Here is a 17048-nt window from a genome sequence, read left to right as displayed (position 1 = left end):
TCTGGCCTCTGAGCTCCAGCCATAATGCCTTCTATCTTGGGCCTTTGCACATGTCGTTTTCTCTACACAACACACTCCCCATTCTCCTCCCATTTCCTTCTGGTTACCAGGAGAAATTTTCTTCTAGTTTACTATTTCTAGTTACTAGAAAATTTATTCTAGTCTACTTCTAGTTACTAGAAGATTTCTTCTAGTTTACTATTCTTTCAAATCTCAGCTCATAGTCAATTCCTGGGTCAAAACTCTCTGGAAGTGCCTTCGTAATACCTTGCACCTTTCTTTCAGAGCATGCCTTGTTGTTGTAATTTTACACTTGTTTATGAATTATTTGACTGTCTTTTATATGAGACTATCAACTCCTTGAGGGAAGAGACCCTATCTAGATTTGTACGCCATTATATCCTCATTGGTAGATAGCTACTACCCAATACATATTTGTTAAATATATAAAGGATTAGTGTTAAAATATTGCACAAACAATCAACAACTTTTCATTAAAAAAAAAAAACAAGAAATGCACAGTATAGAAGAAAAACTAAGAAAAAAATAAATTTAGATAAGAGGTAGTCAGGTATATGATCAAAATTACTAATTTTTTTTAAAAAGACTATTAATCTAAAAATTAAATTGGCCATCTTCACATTAACAATGGCCAAGATGGGATATGGGCTGAAATGGGACACGGGGATGAGGGCTGGGAAGAGAGCTAAGACTGGAGGCATGGTTGAGTTTGTTGATTTATGTGACTTCAAGATATGGAATCAAGTAGTTAGAATTGGATGTGGATTTATGGCTTGGAATCAGATTTGGGATCTGAGTCAAGATTCTGATTCAACATTGAGGTCTTACAAAGATGATTTTGGCTACAAGGACCAAGCAACTCTAACCAAGAAAGGGAATCTGAAAAAGTTTTGACATGAAGAGGCTCCATCGTTGGTTAATTCACCAGCTCAGTGACTTCATCAAAGACCCAGCTGATCCTCACCTCTCTGGTGGGCTACCTGCAGTGTTTTGACTTGGTCCTCTGGTCACTTCCCTCTGTGGTCCCTGGAGTGCTGGCACAGTCCAGAATTTGCATCCAGAAAAGACACCATCTAGCAGAAGAAAAAAGACCCCTTTCAGTGCCTCTTTTTGAAAATGAGAAAGTCTTTCCCAGAAGTGCCCCAGTGGTCTTCCCCTCCTCCTCATTGGCCAGAAGAGCAGCACATGTCCATTTGCAAACTAATCAAGCAAACAAAATACGGCTTTGATGCTTGGTTCATTGAGGCTTATAGTCCTGATGAGGATAAAGTATTATCCAAACAAAATGGAGCCTCTGATAGAAAGACAGAAGGAGTGAATGCTTGGGTACACAACAAAAATGTCTACTATTATGGGTCAAATGTAGAATTGAGTTGGGGTGCCAGGCGCGGTGGCTCACACCTATAATCCCAGCACTTTGGGAGGCCGAGGTGGGCGGATCGCCTGAGGTCGGGAGTTCCAGACCAGCCTGACCAACATGGAGAAACTCCATCTCTACTAAAAGAAAAGAAAAAAAAAATTAGCCGAGTGTGGTGGTACATGCCTGTAATCCCAGCTACTCGGGAGGCTGAGTCAGGAGAATTGCTTGAACCTGGGAGGCGGAGGTTGCAGTAAGCCGAGATCGCGCCATTGCACTCCAGCCTGGGCAATAAGACCAAAACTCCATCTCAAAAGACAAAAAAAAAAAAAAAAAAAAAAAAAAAGATTTGAGTTAGGGGTCAGGATTGAGATAAGGTTTAGGTCCGGGGTAGAGGAATAAATCCCATTTTGGGGATCTAATTTAGAGGTTGAGGTCAATTCTAACTTTAGGAGTGTGTCCAACAATGGTTCCTGTCTTACTCAAAATAAAAGCCAAAGACCTTTCAGACCCCATGTCATCAGAGTCCTGTTATTATTCTGGCCTCATCACCTGCCCCCATCTCCTTTGGTCACTCTGTTCTGGTCGCAGTGGTTTGTCTGCTGGGGCACTTCAGACATGCTCCCTGGCTAACACACTGGCCTGCTCGCTTTGCCTGGAACTCACTACCTTCAAGCAGCCACCTGGATCCCTCCACCATCTCCTTCAAAATTTTGCTCAAATATCACCTTCCCATGGGGTCTTTCCAACCAACCTTCCCGATATCATAACCTCAGGAATCCTTGAGGGTAGAGGGAGTCAGTAACTCCCCAACCCTCTTCCTTGCTTAGATTTTCCCTCATAGCACGTACAACCACCTAACAAACTCTACATTTTATATGCTTATTTTTGTACTGACCTGACAGTCCAAAACAAGAGCCTCTATGAAGACAGGAATATTTTCTATCTGTTTTATCACTGCTGTGTCTCTGAGAGCCTGAATAGTTTCTGGCACAGAGTAGATGCTCAATGGATGTTGTTTGAATGAATACAATGAACGAAGATGAATGTACAAAGAAGTTCATCTCCGCATTATTATAATTAAAACTATCCAAGTGTATTTCAATTTGAGGCAGATGACATGCACCATGATACAAGCATAGTATGGAATATTACATAACCATTATAAAGGAAGAAAAAGCAATCTAAATGTACTAAGAGGGAAAAGTTTTCCTCTTTTTAAAAAATAAATGTTATTGCGTATATTTAAAGTGTACAATATGATTGAATGTGATGTATATACATAGTACAATGATTACTATAGCTGAACAAATTAACATATCCATCATCTCACATAGTTACCCATTTTTCTCCCCTGTGGCAAGAGCAGCTATAATCTACTCATTTAGCAAAAATCCTCGGCTGGGCGCGGTGGCTCAGGCCTGTAATCCCAGCACTTTGGGAGGCCGAGGCCGGTGGATTACCTGAGGTTAGGAGTTGGAGAGCAGCCTGACCAACATGGTGAAATCCCATCTCTACTAAAAATACAAAAATTAGTTGGGCATAGTGGTGCACACCTGTAATCCCAGCTACTCAGGACACTGAGGCAGGAGAATCACTTGAACCCGGGAAGCGGAGGTTGCAGTGAGCCAAGATCATGCCATTGCACTCCAGCCTGGGTGACAGAGCCATATTCCATCTTAAAAAAAAAAAAAAAGGGCCGGGCGCGGTGGCTCACACCTGTAATTCCAGCACTTTGGGAGGCCGAGGCGGGTAGATCACAAGGTCAGGAGATCGAGGCCACGGTGAAACCCCGTCTCTACTAAAAATACAAAAAATTAGCCGGGCGCGGTGGCGGGCGCCTGTAGTCCCAGCTACTCAGGAGGCTGAGGCAGGAGAATGGCGTGAACCCAGGAGGCGGAGCTTGCAGTGAGCCGAGATCGCGCCACTGCACTCCAACCTGGGCGACAGAGCGAGACTCCGTCTCAAAAAAAATAAATAAATAAAAAATAAAAATAAATAAATAAATAGAAGAAAGGTTCTTCTCCTCCATGTGTCCATGTAGTCTCATCATTTAGCTCCCACTTGTAAGTAGCAAGTTGCCATATTTGGTTTTCTGTTCCTGCATTGGTTTGTAAGGGTAATGGCCTCCAGCTCCATCCATGTCCCTGCAAAGGACATGATCTTGTTCTTTTTTATGGCTACATAGTATTCCATGGTGTATATGTACCACATTTTCTTAATCCAGTTTATTACTGATGAACATTTAGGTTGATTCTATGTCTTCGCTATTGTGAATAGTGCTACAATGAACATATATGTGCATGTGTTTTTAAACAGGATGATTTATACTCCTTTGGGTATACACACTGGGGCCTATGAGAGGGTGGAGGGTGGGAGGAAGGAGAGCATCAGAAAAAAATAACTAATGGGTACTAGGCTTAATACCTGGGTGATTAAATAATCTGTGTAACAAACCCCCATGATGCATATTTACCTAGGCAACAAACCGGCACATCCTGCCCATGTACCCCCGAACTTAAAAGTTAAAAAAAAGAAAAATAAATATTTGCTTAATAAATTCATAAATGAAGCCCTAAGAAAAGGTTCTATTAGATAATGTTTAGTACAGACATTTTTGTTATAAATAAATAATATACAAAGAAATCTATGTATAACATGATTAAAATGACCATGAGGACATAGATCCTAAATAGGGCAAATATTAGTGGGGTAGAGTTAGGGAAAGCGTTGTTTTTAACTTACACCTTTCTATTAGAGTTGGGAATGGGTTCAGGCTTACAGGCACGACTGGGATCAGCTTGGACAAGTTCCCACAGGCAGGCCAGAATTAGGATGCAGGGTCTAGGCCACCCCTGAGAGGGGGTGAGGGCAAGAAAACAACCCCAGAAGCTGGGCGCAGTGGCTCATGCCTGTAATCCCAGCCCTTTGGGGGGCCGAGGTGGGCGGATCATGAGGTTGGGAGATCGAGACCATCCTGGCCAACATGGTGAAACCCTGTCTCTACTAAATATACAAAACATCTGGGAGTGGTGGTGCATGCCTGTAATCCCAGCTACTCGGGAGGCTGAGGCAGAAGAATCGCTTGAACCCAGGAGACAGAGGTTGCCTAAATCATACCACAGCACTCCAGCCTGGTGATAGAGACTCCGTCCAAAAAAACAGAAAGAGAAGGAAGGAAGGAAGGAAGGGAAAGAAAGAGAGAGAGAGAGAGAGAGAAAGAGAGAAAGAAAGAAAGAAAGAAAGAAAGAAAGAAAGAAAGAAAGAAAGAAAGAAAGAAAGAAAGAAAGAGAGGAAGAAAGGAAAGAAGGAAGGAAGGAAGGAAAGAAAGAAAGAGGAAGGAAGGAAGGAAGAAAGGAAGAAAGGAAGAAAGGAAGAAAAAGAAAGAAAGAAAAGAAAGAAAGAAAGAAAGGAAAGAAAGAAAGAAAGAGAGGAAGAAAGGAAAGAAGGAAGGAAGGAAGGAAAGAAAGAAAGAGGAAGGAAGGAAGGAAGAAAGGAAGAAAGGAAGAAAGGAAGAAAAAGAAAGAAAGAAAGGAAAGAAAGAAAGAAAGAGAGGAAGAAAGGAAAGAAGGAAGGAAGGAAGGAAAGAAAGAAAGAGGAAGGAAGGAAGGAAGGAAGGAAGAAAGGAAGAAAAAGAAAGAAAGAAAAGAAAGAAAGAAAGGAAAGAAAGAAAGGAAGGAAGGAAGGAAGGAAGGAAGGAAGGAAGGAAGGAAGGAAGGAAGGAAGGAAGGAAGGAAGGAAGGAAGGAAAGAAAGAATCCAATCACTCCGGACGCTGAGACAGGAGAGGCCCCAAAGGACTCAGCCAGAGCCTATTCCCTGAGCTCAGCCGGTCCTTGAATCCCGCTCCTGCCCCTCAGACCCAGCGCACCGGGTGCCTCCCCTGAGAGCCGCCAGGAGGGACTGTGGGACCGGAATGTGCGGGGGCGCAGGAGCTGGGCACCGCCCGTCCTTCGGAGGGAGGGTGGAGAGAGGGTGCAGTGGTGCCAATTGCTCTCGCTGCGTCAGGGGTTCCAGATAGCCAGAACCGCAAAAGCAGGCGGGGGTGTCCCAGAGTCAGCTCTGCCTGCACCCCAGGGCACTGGGGCCGGGCGTGGGGCGGGGGCTGGTATAAGAGGACCGCCCAGCAGACGGCTGGGGATCTTGGAGCCCAGCTGTGTGCCAGCCCAAGTCCGAACTTGGATCACATCAGATCCTCTCGAGGTGAGAAGAGGCTTCATCAAGGGTGTACCTGTAGGGGAGGGGGCGATGCTGGCTCCGAGCCTGACTCTGCTCCCGAGAGGCAGGGCCTGCAGCCTGGACTCCCGGTCCTGAGCAGTGAGGGCCTGGAAGTCTGCAGTTTGGGGCCTTTTAGGGAAAAAGGAACTACGGACTCAGAAGTTTGGGTTCCATAGGGAGGGGCAAGATCGGAGCCTAGATTCCTGGCTCTCTAGGGGTCTGAAGAACAGGACTTTTGGGTCTGAGGGAGGAGGGGCTGGGGGCCTGGACTCCAGGGTCTGAGGGAAGAGAGGCTGAGAGTCTGGACTCCTGGTTCTGAGAGGAGGGACTGGGACCTGGACTCCTAGGTCTGAGGGAGGAGGGCGATGAGGGTCTGGACCCCTGGGTCTGAGGGAGGAGGAGGTTAGGGGTCTGGAGTTCTGAGTGTGAGGAAGGAGAGGCCAGAGAAATTTCTGGGTCTGAGGGAGGAGGGGCTGGGCCTGAATTGCCTTCTCCTTCTCAGCTCCAGCAGGAGAGGCCCTTCCTCGCCTTGCAGCCCCTGAGCGGCTCAGCAGGGCACCATGGCAGGATCCCTTCTCCTGCCCCTGCAGATCCTACTGCTATCGTTAGCCCTGGGAACTGCCGGACAAGAAGGTGAAAACTGGACTGGGAAGCTTGACCTCACCTCGGGGCCCCCACTGACCCTCTCCAAGGATTCCCTGAGTCAGAACCCCTCCCTCCTCAAACAGCTTCCATCCTGGGAGGACCAGACTGTCGGATGAAGCCCCTGCTCTTCCTGCTTCTGCTGCCTCAGGGGTCTCTGTCCCCTCCAGGCCCTGCCTCCTGTGCTCAGTGTCTCTCTGTGGTTCCCCCAATGAGATGCCCCTCCTGGGTTTCTGAGTGGGCTCCTTCTCTGTCCCTATCCCTGTCTCTTGCTTTCTCTGTATTTCTCCACGCGTTTCCATCTGTCTCTCTCCATCTCTGACTCTGGGAATCCCTGAGGTGCAGCTTCAGCCCTCCCCTGAGGCTGGCTACCCACATGCTCCTCCATGTCTCCATCCAGCCCAGGGTGACAAGATTATTGATGGTGCCCCATGTACAAGAGGCTCCCACCCATGGCAGGTGGCCCTGCTCAGTGGCAATCAGCTGCACTGCGGAGGCGTCCTGGTCAATGAGCGCTGGGTGCTGACTGCCGCCCACTGCAAGATGAAGTAGGTGCCGCCCAAGGCTCTGCTGGAGGTGCGCCAGCATCTCCAACTCCCTGTGGAGAGGTGGGGGGCGGGGGCGGCTGTCTTTCTGTGCCTACGGCTCTATCCTCCTCTCTCTGGGTCTCTGTCCTCCTCTCTTCCTGGCTCTCTGTCTCCCTCTCTCTGGGTCTCTGTCCCCCCTCCTCTCTCTGGGTCTCTGTCCCGCCTCCTCTCTCTGGGTCTCTGTCCCCCCTCCTCTCTCTGGGTCTCTGTCCCCCCTCCTCTCTCTGGGTCTCTGTCCTCCTCTCTCTGGCTCTCTGTCTCCCTCTCTCTGGGTCTCTGTCCCCCCTCCTCTCTCTGGGTCTCTGTCCCCCCTCCTCTCTCTGGGTCTCTGTCCCCCCTCCTCTCTCTGGGTCTCTGTCCCCCCTCCTCTCTCTGGGTCTCTGTCCCTCTCTCTCTCTGGGTCTCTGTCCCCCCTCCTCTCTCTGGGTCTTTGTCCCCCCTCCTCTCTCTGGGTCTCTGTCCCTCTCTCTCTCTGGGTCTCTGTCCCCCCTCCTCTCTCTGGGTCTCTGTCCCCCCTCCTCTCTCTGGGTCTCTGTCCCGCCTCCTCTCTCTGGGTCTCTGTCCCTCTCTCTCTCTGGGTCTCTGTCCCGCCTCCCCTCTCTGGGTCTCTGTCCCCCCTCCTCTCTCTGGGTCTCTGTCCCCCCACCCTCAGGTCTTTGCACACCCTCTCTGTCACAGTGTCTCTTCTGAATCTCCGAATGTCACTCTCTCCTCCCAGTGACTACACCGTGCACCTGGGCAGTGATACGCTGGGCGACAGGAAAGCTCAGAGGATCAAGGCTTCGAGGTCATTCCGCCACCCTGGCTACTCCACACAGACCCATGTTAATGACCTCATGCTCGTGAAGCTCAATAGCCCGGCCAGGCTGTCATCCACGGTGAAGAAAGTCAGGCTGCCCTCCCGCTGTGAACCCCCTGGAACCACCTGTACTGTCTCTGGCTGGGGCACTACCACGAGCCCAGATGGTAGGTGGCCTCAGTGACCCAGGAGTCCAGACCCCATCCCCCTCCCTCAGACCCAGGAGTCCAGACCCCATCCCCCTCCCTCAGACCCAGGAGTCCTGACCCCAGTCCCCTCCTCCCTCAGACCCAGGAGTCCAGGCCCCTGCCCCTCCTCCCTCAGACCTAGGAGTCCAGATCCCCAGCCCCTCCTCCCTCAGACCCAGGAGTCCTGGGCCCCCAGCCCCTCCTCCCTCAGACCCAGGAATCCAGGCCCCCAGCCCTCTCCTCTCTTAGACCCAGGAGTCCTGGGCCCCCAGTCCCTCCTTCCTCAGACACAGGAGTCCACACCCCAGCTCCTCCTCCCTCAGACCCAGGAGTCCAGACCCCCAGACCCTCCTCCCTCAGACCCAGGAGTCCAGACCCCCAGACCCTCCTCCCTCAGACCCAGGAGTCTGGGCCACAGCCCTTCTGGCCCTCACCCCATCCTCTCTGACTGACAGCTCTCCCTGCTCCTCCCTGCAGTGACCTTTCCCTCTGACCTCATGTGCGTGGATGTCAAGCTCATCTCCTCCCAGGACTGCACGAAGGTTTATAAGGACATGCTGGGAAATTCCATGCTGTGCGCTGGCATCCCCAACTCCAAGAAAAACGCCTGCAATGTGAGCCTCTCCCCCTCAATTCCTTCCCAGTCCTGGGTGCCCTGTCTGCATGCCCCAGGGGCAGAGCTTGACCCAAGTGACTGGGCACTGAGCCTGGCCTTGCCCTCCCCCCAGGCCCGGCCTCCTCAGCTTTTTTCACCTCATTCTCTGCCTAGGTCAGGGGTGGGAGCTTACTTAGGGGTCAATGTGGCCCTAGGGATGGGACAGAGAGTTTAATAAGGGTGAGAAAGTGGGGGCGGGACCAGGGAAGGAGAGTGAGGTGCTGGTCCCAGGCCCAAACCTTAAGGGGGCACCGAAAACCTCAGTGATTGAGATACATCATAATGCAATATTTAAAAATAAAAAATAAAATTAACGCAGAAGCCCACGATGGATAAAATGTTTCCATTTTAAATAAAGAGCAGGTGACTCTTACTGAATTTTCCCTCGCCGTAGGGGCCAGCGTGGCTCAGCACAGCGCTGTACTGGCGCTGTCTTCATTTCAAATGTGGATACGATGTCCATCATGCAGTTTTGTGAATTACATTTGATTTTGTTAAATACTGTACTGAAGTATTATGTATTACAGTTACTGAGATTTTGTGCCTGAAGCTGATGACTCACTCAACTGACCCTGGTCCTGGTCCCGGGGAAAACACTGCTTCCTTCCACCTCATCCCTGTTCCCTCTTCCTGGCCTTTTGTCATCCCCTCTCTGTTTCTGAACAGTCTTCCCCCGTCTCTCTTTGTGACATAATTTCATTTCATCCTTTTCCTCTTTGTTCTTTCTCTGTGTTGAGCTAGCTTGCTCTCTCTCCCTTGCTGTCTCTCCACGCACTCCTCTCTGCTCTCTCTTCTCCCTCTTTCTCTCGCTTCTCTCTCTCCCCTCCCCTGCCTCTCTCTCCTCTCCCTGCCCCCCTCCTCTCTCTTTTTTCCTGTCTCTCTGTCTCTTCTCTGGCCCTCTCCTCTCTCTCCCCCCCCAACTTCTCTATCTCTCTTCATCTCTCTCCCTCTTCTCTCCTTGCCCCCTCCTTTCTACTCTGTCTCTCTCTCTCTTTCTTCTATCTCTCCTCTCTCCACCTGCTCCCCCATCTCTGTCTTTTTTTATTCTCCTCCTCTCTTCCAGTCTCTCTCTCCTCTCCCCACCCCCACCCCATCTCTCTCCCCACACCTTCCCCCCCCTTCTCTGTCTCTCTCTTCTACCTCTTTCTTCTCCACCCCCATCTCTCTCTTCTCCTCTTCCCACACCCTCCCCCTCTCCCTGATCCCTTTGTCTCTCTCTCTTCTCCCTCCTTCTTCTCCACCCCCATCTGTCTGTCTCTTTCTCTCTCCATACCCTTTCCCTCTTCCCCATCTCTCTTTGTCTCTCTCTCTCTTTTCCCTCTTTCTTCTCCACCTCCAACTCTCTCTGTCTCTCCACACCCATCCTCCTTGCTCACATCTGCACCTTCAGCTCTCAGGGGATGTGGGATAGTGAGTGTTAGGGATAGAGGTGATGGCAGAGAGATGACTGTCCTAGGGAACAGGGTGTTCCCCTTCTCCCCTGGTAAGGGCCAGTTCCATGAATGTGCAAGCTCTGCACTGACACAGAGCCCCACACTCAGAAGGGTCTCAAACTTAGTCTAATGCATTCCTGTTGTTGTCTTGAAATTCTTAATAATTTTTTAACAAAGAGCCCTGCGTTTTCATTTGGCACCAAGCTCTGTAAATTATGTAATTGGTCTTGACCCTGGTCTCCGAGACCATCGTGTCCCCCTTTCCCGTGCAAGACGGCATGCACCCACCCTTTAGAGATGATGTTTCTTCTCCCACTAGCTTGGAGCAGGGTCCTTAACATTGGAAAATAAAGAGTGCTCTGATCCGGAAACCCCACCCCTTCTCTGCAATTGCTCTCATTGGCCAAGGGTGAAACCAGTGTCTTCAAAGGACCTAGTGTGTTCCTAGCACTAGCTCTCCCACTGGTCCCCAGAGACAATGAGTCTCTTCTCATTGGCTGTGGGGTGGAAGTCCATAATCTGCAAGACAAAGACCGATAACTGAGGAATGTATGATAATGAGTTGGGTTTTTATCTGAAGCCAAAGTTAATCTCTGGCTGTATTCCCTCTAGGGTGACTCGGGGGGACCGTTGGTGTGCAGAGGTACCCTGCAAGGTCTGGTGTCCTGGGGAACTTTCCCTTGCGGCCAACCCAACGACCCAGGAGTCTACACTCAAGTCTGCAAGTTCACCAAGTGGATAAATGACACCATCAAAAAGCATCGCTAACAGCCCACCAAGAGTTAAATAACTGTGTGCTTCGAACAGAAAATGCACAGGAGTAAGGACGCTGATGACCCGTAAAGTCATATTTGACTTTACCTTTCCTCAGAGATATACTTAAACCTCATGCCCTGTTTGTAAACCAATCAAATTGGTAAAGACCTAAAACCAAAACAAGTAAGGAAACAAAACCCTCAGTGCTGGAGAAGACTCAGTGAGACCGTCACTCTCAAACACTGGAAGTGGACGTTCTACAATCTTGATGGAAGACAGTTGGTCAACGTACACCAAGACCCTTATTCACCACCTTTGATCCAGTAACGCTAGTCTTAGGAAGAACCTACTAAAAAAAAAAAAAAAAAAATCCAAAATGTAGAACAAGACTTGAATTTATCATAATATTATTTATCACAGAAATAAAGTGAAAACATCAACATGTTCCAAAAGTACTGGATGGCTTAAATAATAGTCTGGTTTGGCACAATGATTTTTTTTTTTCTTTGAGACAGAGTCTCACTCTGTTGCCCGGGTTGCAGTGCAGTGATGCAATCTTGGCTCACTGCAACCTCTGCCTCCTGGATTCAAGTGATTCTCATGCCTCAGCCTCTGAAGTACCTGGGACTACAGGTGTGCACCACCACACCAGGCTAATTTTTTGTGTATTTTTACTAGAGACAGGGTTTCACCATGTTGGCCAGTGTGGTCTCGAACGCCTGACCTCAGATGACCCACCCACCTTGACCTCCCAAAGTGCTGGGATTACAGGCGTGAGCCACCACGCCTAGCTCACAATGATATTATAAACCTATTAAAAATGATTCTTAGAATTGTTAGTATTATGCAAGAATGTTTAGGCTATATGATGCTAAATGACAAAAGGAAGACAAAAATATATATGTATGTGAACTTAACCATAAAAAATAAAATATTCACAGAATCAAATCTGAAAACACATGTCCCAGACTGCATACTGGGGTCGTCATGAGGTGTCTCCTTCTTTCTGTGTACTTTTCCTTGAATGTATGCTTTTATAACATGAAAAATAAAGGCGGGAAAAAAAGTCTGAAGATCTGCGGTTGGAGAGAGACCTTTCAGGAAGGGAGCCTAGAAAGAAAACTGTGACCGGTTTTGAGCCCTGGTCCTGCCCGCCCTGTTCCAGGGTATAGTTCCGTTTCCCAGATCTCAGTTTTTCCTTCCTGTAAAATGGGAGAGAGAAGAAAGGATGGAAAGAGGAAGAAGGAGGGGAGGAGGGAGGAGAGAACAGGCCCACTGCATTACCGTGGGAAGGGGTGTGAAATTGTTTCTGAGTATCTCACGAGTGACAAGTGAGGAGGGAGCCAGGCGAGTTTCAGAGGGATTGGGATGGTGGTAGACAGGACACAGGGGTCCCACAGGGGTCTGCCAGAAGTGAGCAAACAGTGCTGGAGGAAGACGGTGGCACCTGCTCCCCAAGAAGGGAGGGAAAGGAACCTCGGGAAGGGGGTAGGATGAGGGAGGAGTCCTCTGTGACTCAGAGCCTGGCCACACCCCCAGCCTTCTAACATCAAAGATCCTCTGTGCCGTCACACCTCAGACGCTGCTGACCGAGGAGCCACTCTAGCCCAGGACGCGCCCCTCCTATCTGTTCTTCCTGTTTCTCTCCCAGAATTCTGCCCCCACCAACATCCTCCAGATCCTTCCTCTCCTTATCTCATCTCCCTCTGAGTCTCTCCTAACCCAGGCACCCCAGCCCTGTCATATTGCAGAAATTCTGCAGCCACTAATTCTGATTCTCCCATGTAGGAGGCTAACACACAAAACACAGGAGTCCAAGATCCCAGCCCCTCCTCCCTCAGACCCAGAAGTCCAGGCCCCCCAGCCCCTCCTCCCTCAGACCCAGGGGTCCAGGTCCCCTCTCAGCCCCTCCTCCCTCAGACCCAGGAGTCCAGACCCCCCAGCCCCTCCTCCCTCAGACCCAGGAGTCCAGGTCCCCAGCCCCTCCTCCCTCAGACCCAGGAGTCCAGGTCCCCAGCCCCTTCTGTTTCTGGGCCTGTCAAGTTTAAAGAATGTCAAACATTTTCGACCACTCATTCTCCTGAAGTTTTATCAACATTTTCTCTCTCTTCTGCAAACCACTCCAATATTCAATCTAGAATTTTTAAAAGTAACAAAACATTGCCTTTGCACTAAGTCAGCCCGGAGATCCCCGGCCCTGGCCCTCTGCTCTCCTATATGCAAGGTACAGGTAGATTGGTTTGCAATGATTGAGATGGTACTAATGTTGATTTTTTTTTTTTTAAGTAATTCATTTTTCTTTGGGTAAGGAGTATAGTGTGGTAGTTAAGGGATTAGCTCCGAATCCTGGCTTCTTAGGTTCGAATCCCAGTTCTAGCCCCTACAAGCTATTTTCCTTTAAGCTCATTAGTTCCCCCGTCCCTGTTCCTTCATCCTTGAAGTGGGAGAAAAAGCACCTATTTCTAGGGTTATTACAGAGATTCAATAAGTTAATATACAGAAAGCGCTCAAACATTTTATGGCACAGGGTAAGCCTTCAATGGGCATTGGTTTTAGTTTTTGTTTGTTTTGTTTTGTTTTGTTTTTGAGATGAAGTCTTGCTCTTGTTATCCAGGCTGGAGTGCAATGGTGCGATCTCAGCTCACTGCAACCTCCGCCTCCCAGGTTCAAGTGATTCTCCTGCCTCAGCCTCCCAAGTAGCTGGTATTACAGGTGACTGCCATCATGCCCGGCTAATTTTTGTATTTTTAGTAGAGATGGGGTTTCACCATGTTGGTCAGACTGGTCTCAAACTCCCGAGCTCAGGCAATCCGCCCACCTCGACCTCCCAAAGTGCTGGGATTACAGGCGTGAGCCACCGCGACTGGCCTAGGCATTGGTTTTTATTGTTTATGACTTCTGGCACTTTTTTCTGCTTACAGTCTCACGAAGTTTCCTTATAAATTTTTTTTCTTTTTTTGATATAGGGTCTTGCTGTATCATCCAGGCTAGAGTGTGGTGGCATGATCATAGCTCACTGCAGCCTCAATCTCCTGGGCTCAAACAATCCTTTTGCCTCAGCCTTTTGAGCAGCTGGGACCACGCCTGGCTGATTTTTTTTTTTTTTTTTTTTAGAGATGGGGTCTCACTATGTTGTCCAGGCTGCTCTCTAATTCCTAAGCTCAAGTAATCCTCCCACTTCAGCCATCCAAAGTGCTGGGATTACAGGTGTGAACCACTGCACCCAGACAAAAGAATTTATTTATTGAAGATTTTTGCAGAGCAAGTCAATCTGGAGCAAAATATCCAGTAAATAAGCATTCAAAGTATGCAGAGATGGCAAACCATGAAGGTCACCAGAGAAGTGGTAAAGTTAGGAATTTCTTTCTCTTCAAAGTCCCTCCACTCCCCACAGCCTAACACCTCTCTTCTTTCCCCACCCAGCTCTCAACAATTCCTCCCGAGTTCACTCACCTCGTACTGTCATAAGATAGACCCAGCCAGGCCACCGAGGGATGGGCCACATCCACTGCCGTGTCGGAAGTTGAGTTCCCATTCAGGCTCCACCATTTCCTGGATGTTTGATGTTGAGCAATGAACTTCCTGTTCTGAGCCTCAGTTCTCTTATCTGTAAAATGGGAGTGGGTGTGATAAAGTCATTTAGTCATTTGATCAGTCTTTCCTAAGGCTGATTCTGGGCCAGGTCCTGTGTGGTTGCTTGGGACACAGGGATGAGTCAGTCCCGTACCTGCCCTCAAGGAGCTCATGGTCCAGTGGAAGAGACGACGAATGTCAATCCAGGTGGCCCCCGTCCAGGGTGAGTTGAGGGAGACACCTGCTGTGGGAACCTACGTGAGAGAATGAGTAGGTGGAAGTTGGGTGGTGTTCAGGGAAGGTTTCCTGGAGGAGGTAATGTCCAAGCAAAGACTTGAAGGACAGGTTATTGCCAGGAAAAGGTGGGGAAAACATGCTAAGAAGAGAGAATAGGCCGGGTGCGGTGGCTCACACCTGTAATCCCAACACTTTGGGAGACCGAGTTGGACAGATCACCTGAGGTCAGGAGTTCATGACCAGGCTGGCCAACATGGTGAAACCCCATCTCTACTAAAAATACAGGCATGGTGGCATGTGCCTGTAATCCCATCTGCTTGGGAGGCTGAGGCAGGAGAATTGCCTGAACCCAGGAGGCAAAGGTTGCAGTGAGTAGAGATCACGCCACTTCACTCCAGCCTAGGCGACAGAATAAGAGTCCGTCTCAAGAAGTAGAGGGAATAGCATTCAGTGAAGGGCCAGAGGCCAGAGGGCATGGCATGGGTCAGGGAAGCTTGATGTGTTCTAGAAAGCTGGAGCCACACGGAGATGTAGGCATAGCTGTGTCATGCAGTGTGAGGGCCACTCACCACTCAGGACTCTTTTTAAAAAAATTTTTTGACAGGATTTGGCTCTGTCACACTGGAGTGCAGTGGCATGACTATGGCTTACTGCAACCTGGGCCTCCAGGCTCAAGGAACTATCCCACGTCAGCCTCCTGTAGAGCTGGTACCACATATGTGTGCCACCACACCTAGGTAATTTATTTATTTATTTATTTATTTATTTATTTATTTATTTATTTATTTTAGAGAGATAGGGTCTCACTATGTTGCCCAGGCTGGTCTTGAACTCCTAGGCTCAAGTGATCTTCCGACCTCTGCTTCCCAAAGTGCTTGGATTACAGGTATGAGCCACCTTGTCCAGCCATGTCCAGGGCTCTTGATGGCTTAAAATGAGCTCCAACTGAGACATCTGTAAATATATATGACACAACAGATTCCAAACACTCAGGGTGCCAAAAAGGAAGAAGGGCAAATAATCCCTTTACTAATTTTCTTATTTTTATTTAATATGATAATATTTTGGATATATTGAATTCCATGAACTATTAGAATTAGCTGCTCCTGTTTCTTTTTAATTTTTACTTTCTTTTAAAATTTATCTATTATTATTATTGAGTCAGGGGCCTTGCTCTGTTGCCCAGGCTGGGGTGCAGTGGCACAGTCACAGCTCACTGTAGCCTCGACCTCCCAGGCTCAACAATTCTCCCACCTCAGCCTCCTGAGTAGCTGGGACTACAAGTGTGCACCACCACATCTGGCTATTTTTTTTGCTTTTTGCAGAAATGGTTTCTCACTATGTTGCCCAGGCTAGTCATGAACACCCGGACTCAAGCTGTCTACCCACCTTGGCCTCTCAAAGTGCTGGGATTACAGACATGAGCCACCAGGCTTGGCCTTAAATTAATTTTTTAATCGACAAGTAAAAATTGTATATATTTCTGGTGTATAACATCATGTTTGATATATGTATGTATACATTGTGGAATGGCTAAACCAAGCTATTTAACATATGCATTATTTTACACCCTTAGTTTTTGTGGTAAGGACACTTAAAAAATCTTCTGACGTAAAAAAAAAAAAAGTGTGGTGATTGGAAAACATAAATGTGCATGCGTGCTTGGCATCACATTTCATCGGCCAGGGCTTCTCTGGATGCTAAAGGTCCTCAAACGCCAGGCTGGGGGGCTGGGACTTGGTCCCAAGAGAGATGGGGAGCCAGGGCAGGGCTGTGAGAGGAGGGGGAAGGTCAGCACAAGGCACAGGAAGGCCTCTGTGGGGTCAGGCCAGGGATACAGAATACAGAGGGATCCTGGTCCAGGTGGGAGAGGGTGCAGCTCTGAGTTGGGGTTGGGGGTGTGGGACAGAGAGGAAGGGATGCCCCAGAGAGAGGAGGCAGAGGGATAGGGCCTGGCCACTGGGCTGTGCAACATCAGACCTGCTGTCTATGAGGATGGCAGGTCCTGAGAAGAAGATGCTGAGGACCAAGTGTGAGAGGGAGCACCCAGAGAGGATACTGAGCACCAGAGTAGTCTTCTTTCCCGGAGTGATGGGGGCTGGGCAATGCAAGATGACAATTAGATTCAATGCAAAAGAAATAAAAGGGTTAGCTGGAAGCAGGGGCTCACGCCTGTGGTCCCAGCTCTTGGGGAGACTGAGGTGGGAGGGTCGCTTGAGCCCACGAGGGTTGAGGCTGCCATGAGCAAGGATTGTGCCACTGCACTCCAGCCTGGGCAACAGAACAAGACGTTGTCTCAAAAGAAAAAAGAATTTTTTAAAAAGTGACCTGTAATGCCCAGGCCAAGCAGGTGCTGAGCCAGACTCATTCCTATCACTGTCCTTATTACCCAGTGACGTCCCCCTCCTCATTTCCCTCCACTCTGCCACACACACCCTCACCCTCCAGCCCATACCAACTACCCCAACCACTGCATGAGGTTTCCCATGTGCACCCAGGCCAGGCATTTTCACAGCCTCTCCTCCTGACCTACACCTGGCTCAGCTTTCTAGGCCCGAGTTCAAAGGCACCTCCCTAAGTCTT

At 49.0% G+C, this 17048-nt stretch overlaps 1 protein-coding gene across 3 annotated transcripts; it reads left to right on the top strand.

The window, feature by feature from the left end:
- Nucleotides 1-5325: 5325 nt before the first annotated feature.
- On the top strand, nucleotides 5326-11611 carry KLK7 (kallikrein related peptidase 7). Of its 3 annotated transcripts, XM_045379641.3 has the most exons (6): nucleotides 5326-5580; nucleotides 6098-6228; nucleotides 6638-6785; nucleotides 7543-7790; nucleotides 8289-8425; nucleotides 10512-11611. In XM_045379641.3, the coding sequence occupies exons 2-6, from the start codon at nucleotides 6156-6158 to the stop codon at nucleotides 10665-10667; spliced, it is 762 nt and encodes a 253-aa protein (XP_045235576.1). In that variant the 5' UTR covers nucleotides 5326-5580; nucleotides 6098-6155; the 3' UTR covers nucleotides 10668-11611. The 3 variants fall into 3 exon arrangements, with proteins under 3 accessions (XP_045235576.1, XP_045235577.1, XP_073880506.1); XM_045379642.3 differs by lacking the exon at nucleotides 6098-6228; XM_074024405.1 differs by lacking the exon at nucleotides 6638-6785.
- The last annotated feature ends 5437 nt before the right edge of the window (nucleotides 11612-17048 follow it).

This window comes from Macaca fascicularis, chromosome 19 (genome assembly GCF_037993035.2).
Source record: "Macaca fascicularis isolate 582-1 chromosome 19, T2T-MFA8v1.1".
Lineage (NCBI taxonomy): Eukaryota > Metazoa > Chordata > Mammalia > Primates > Cercopithecidae > Macaca > Macaca fascicularis.
Note: the sequence above shows the minus strand (reverse complement) of the source record. Positions and strands in the feature narration are given on the sequence as shown.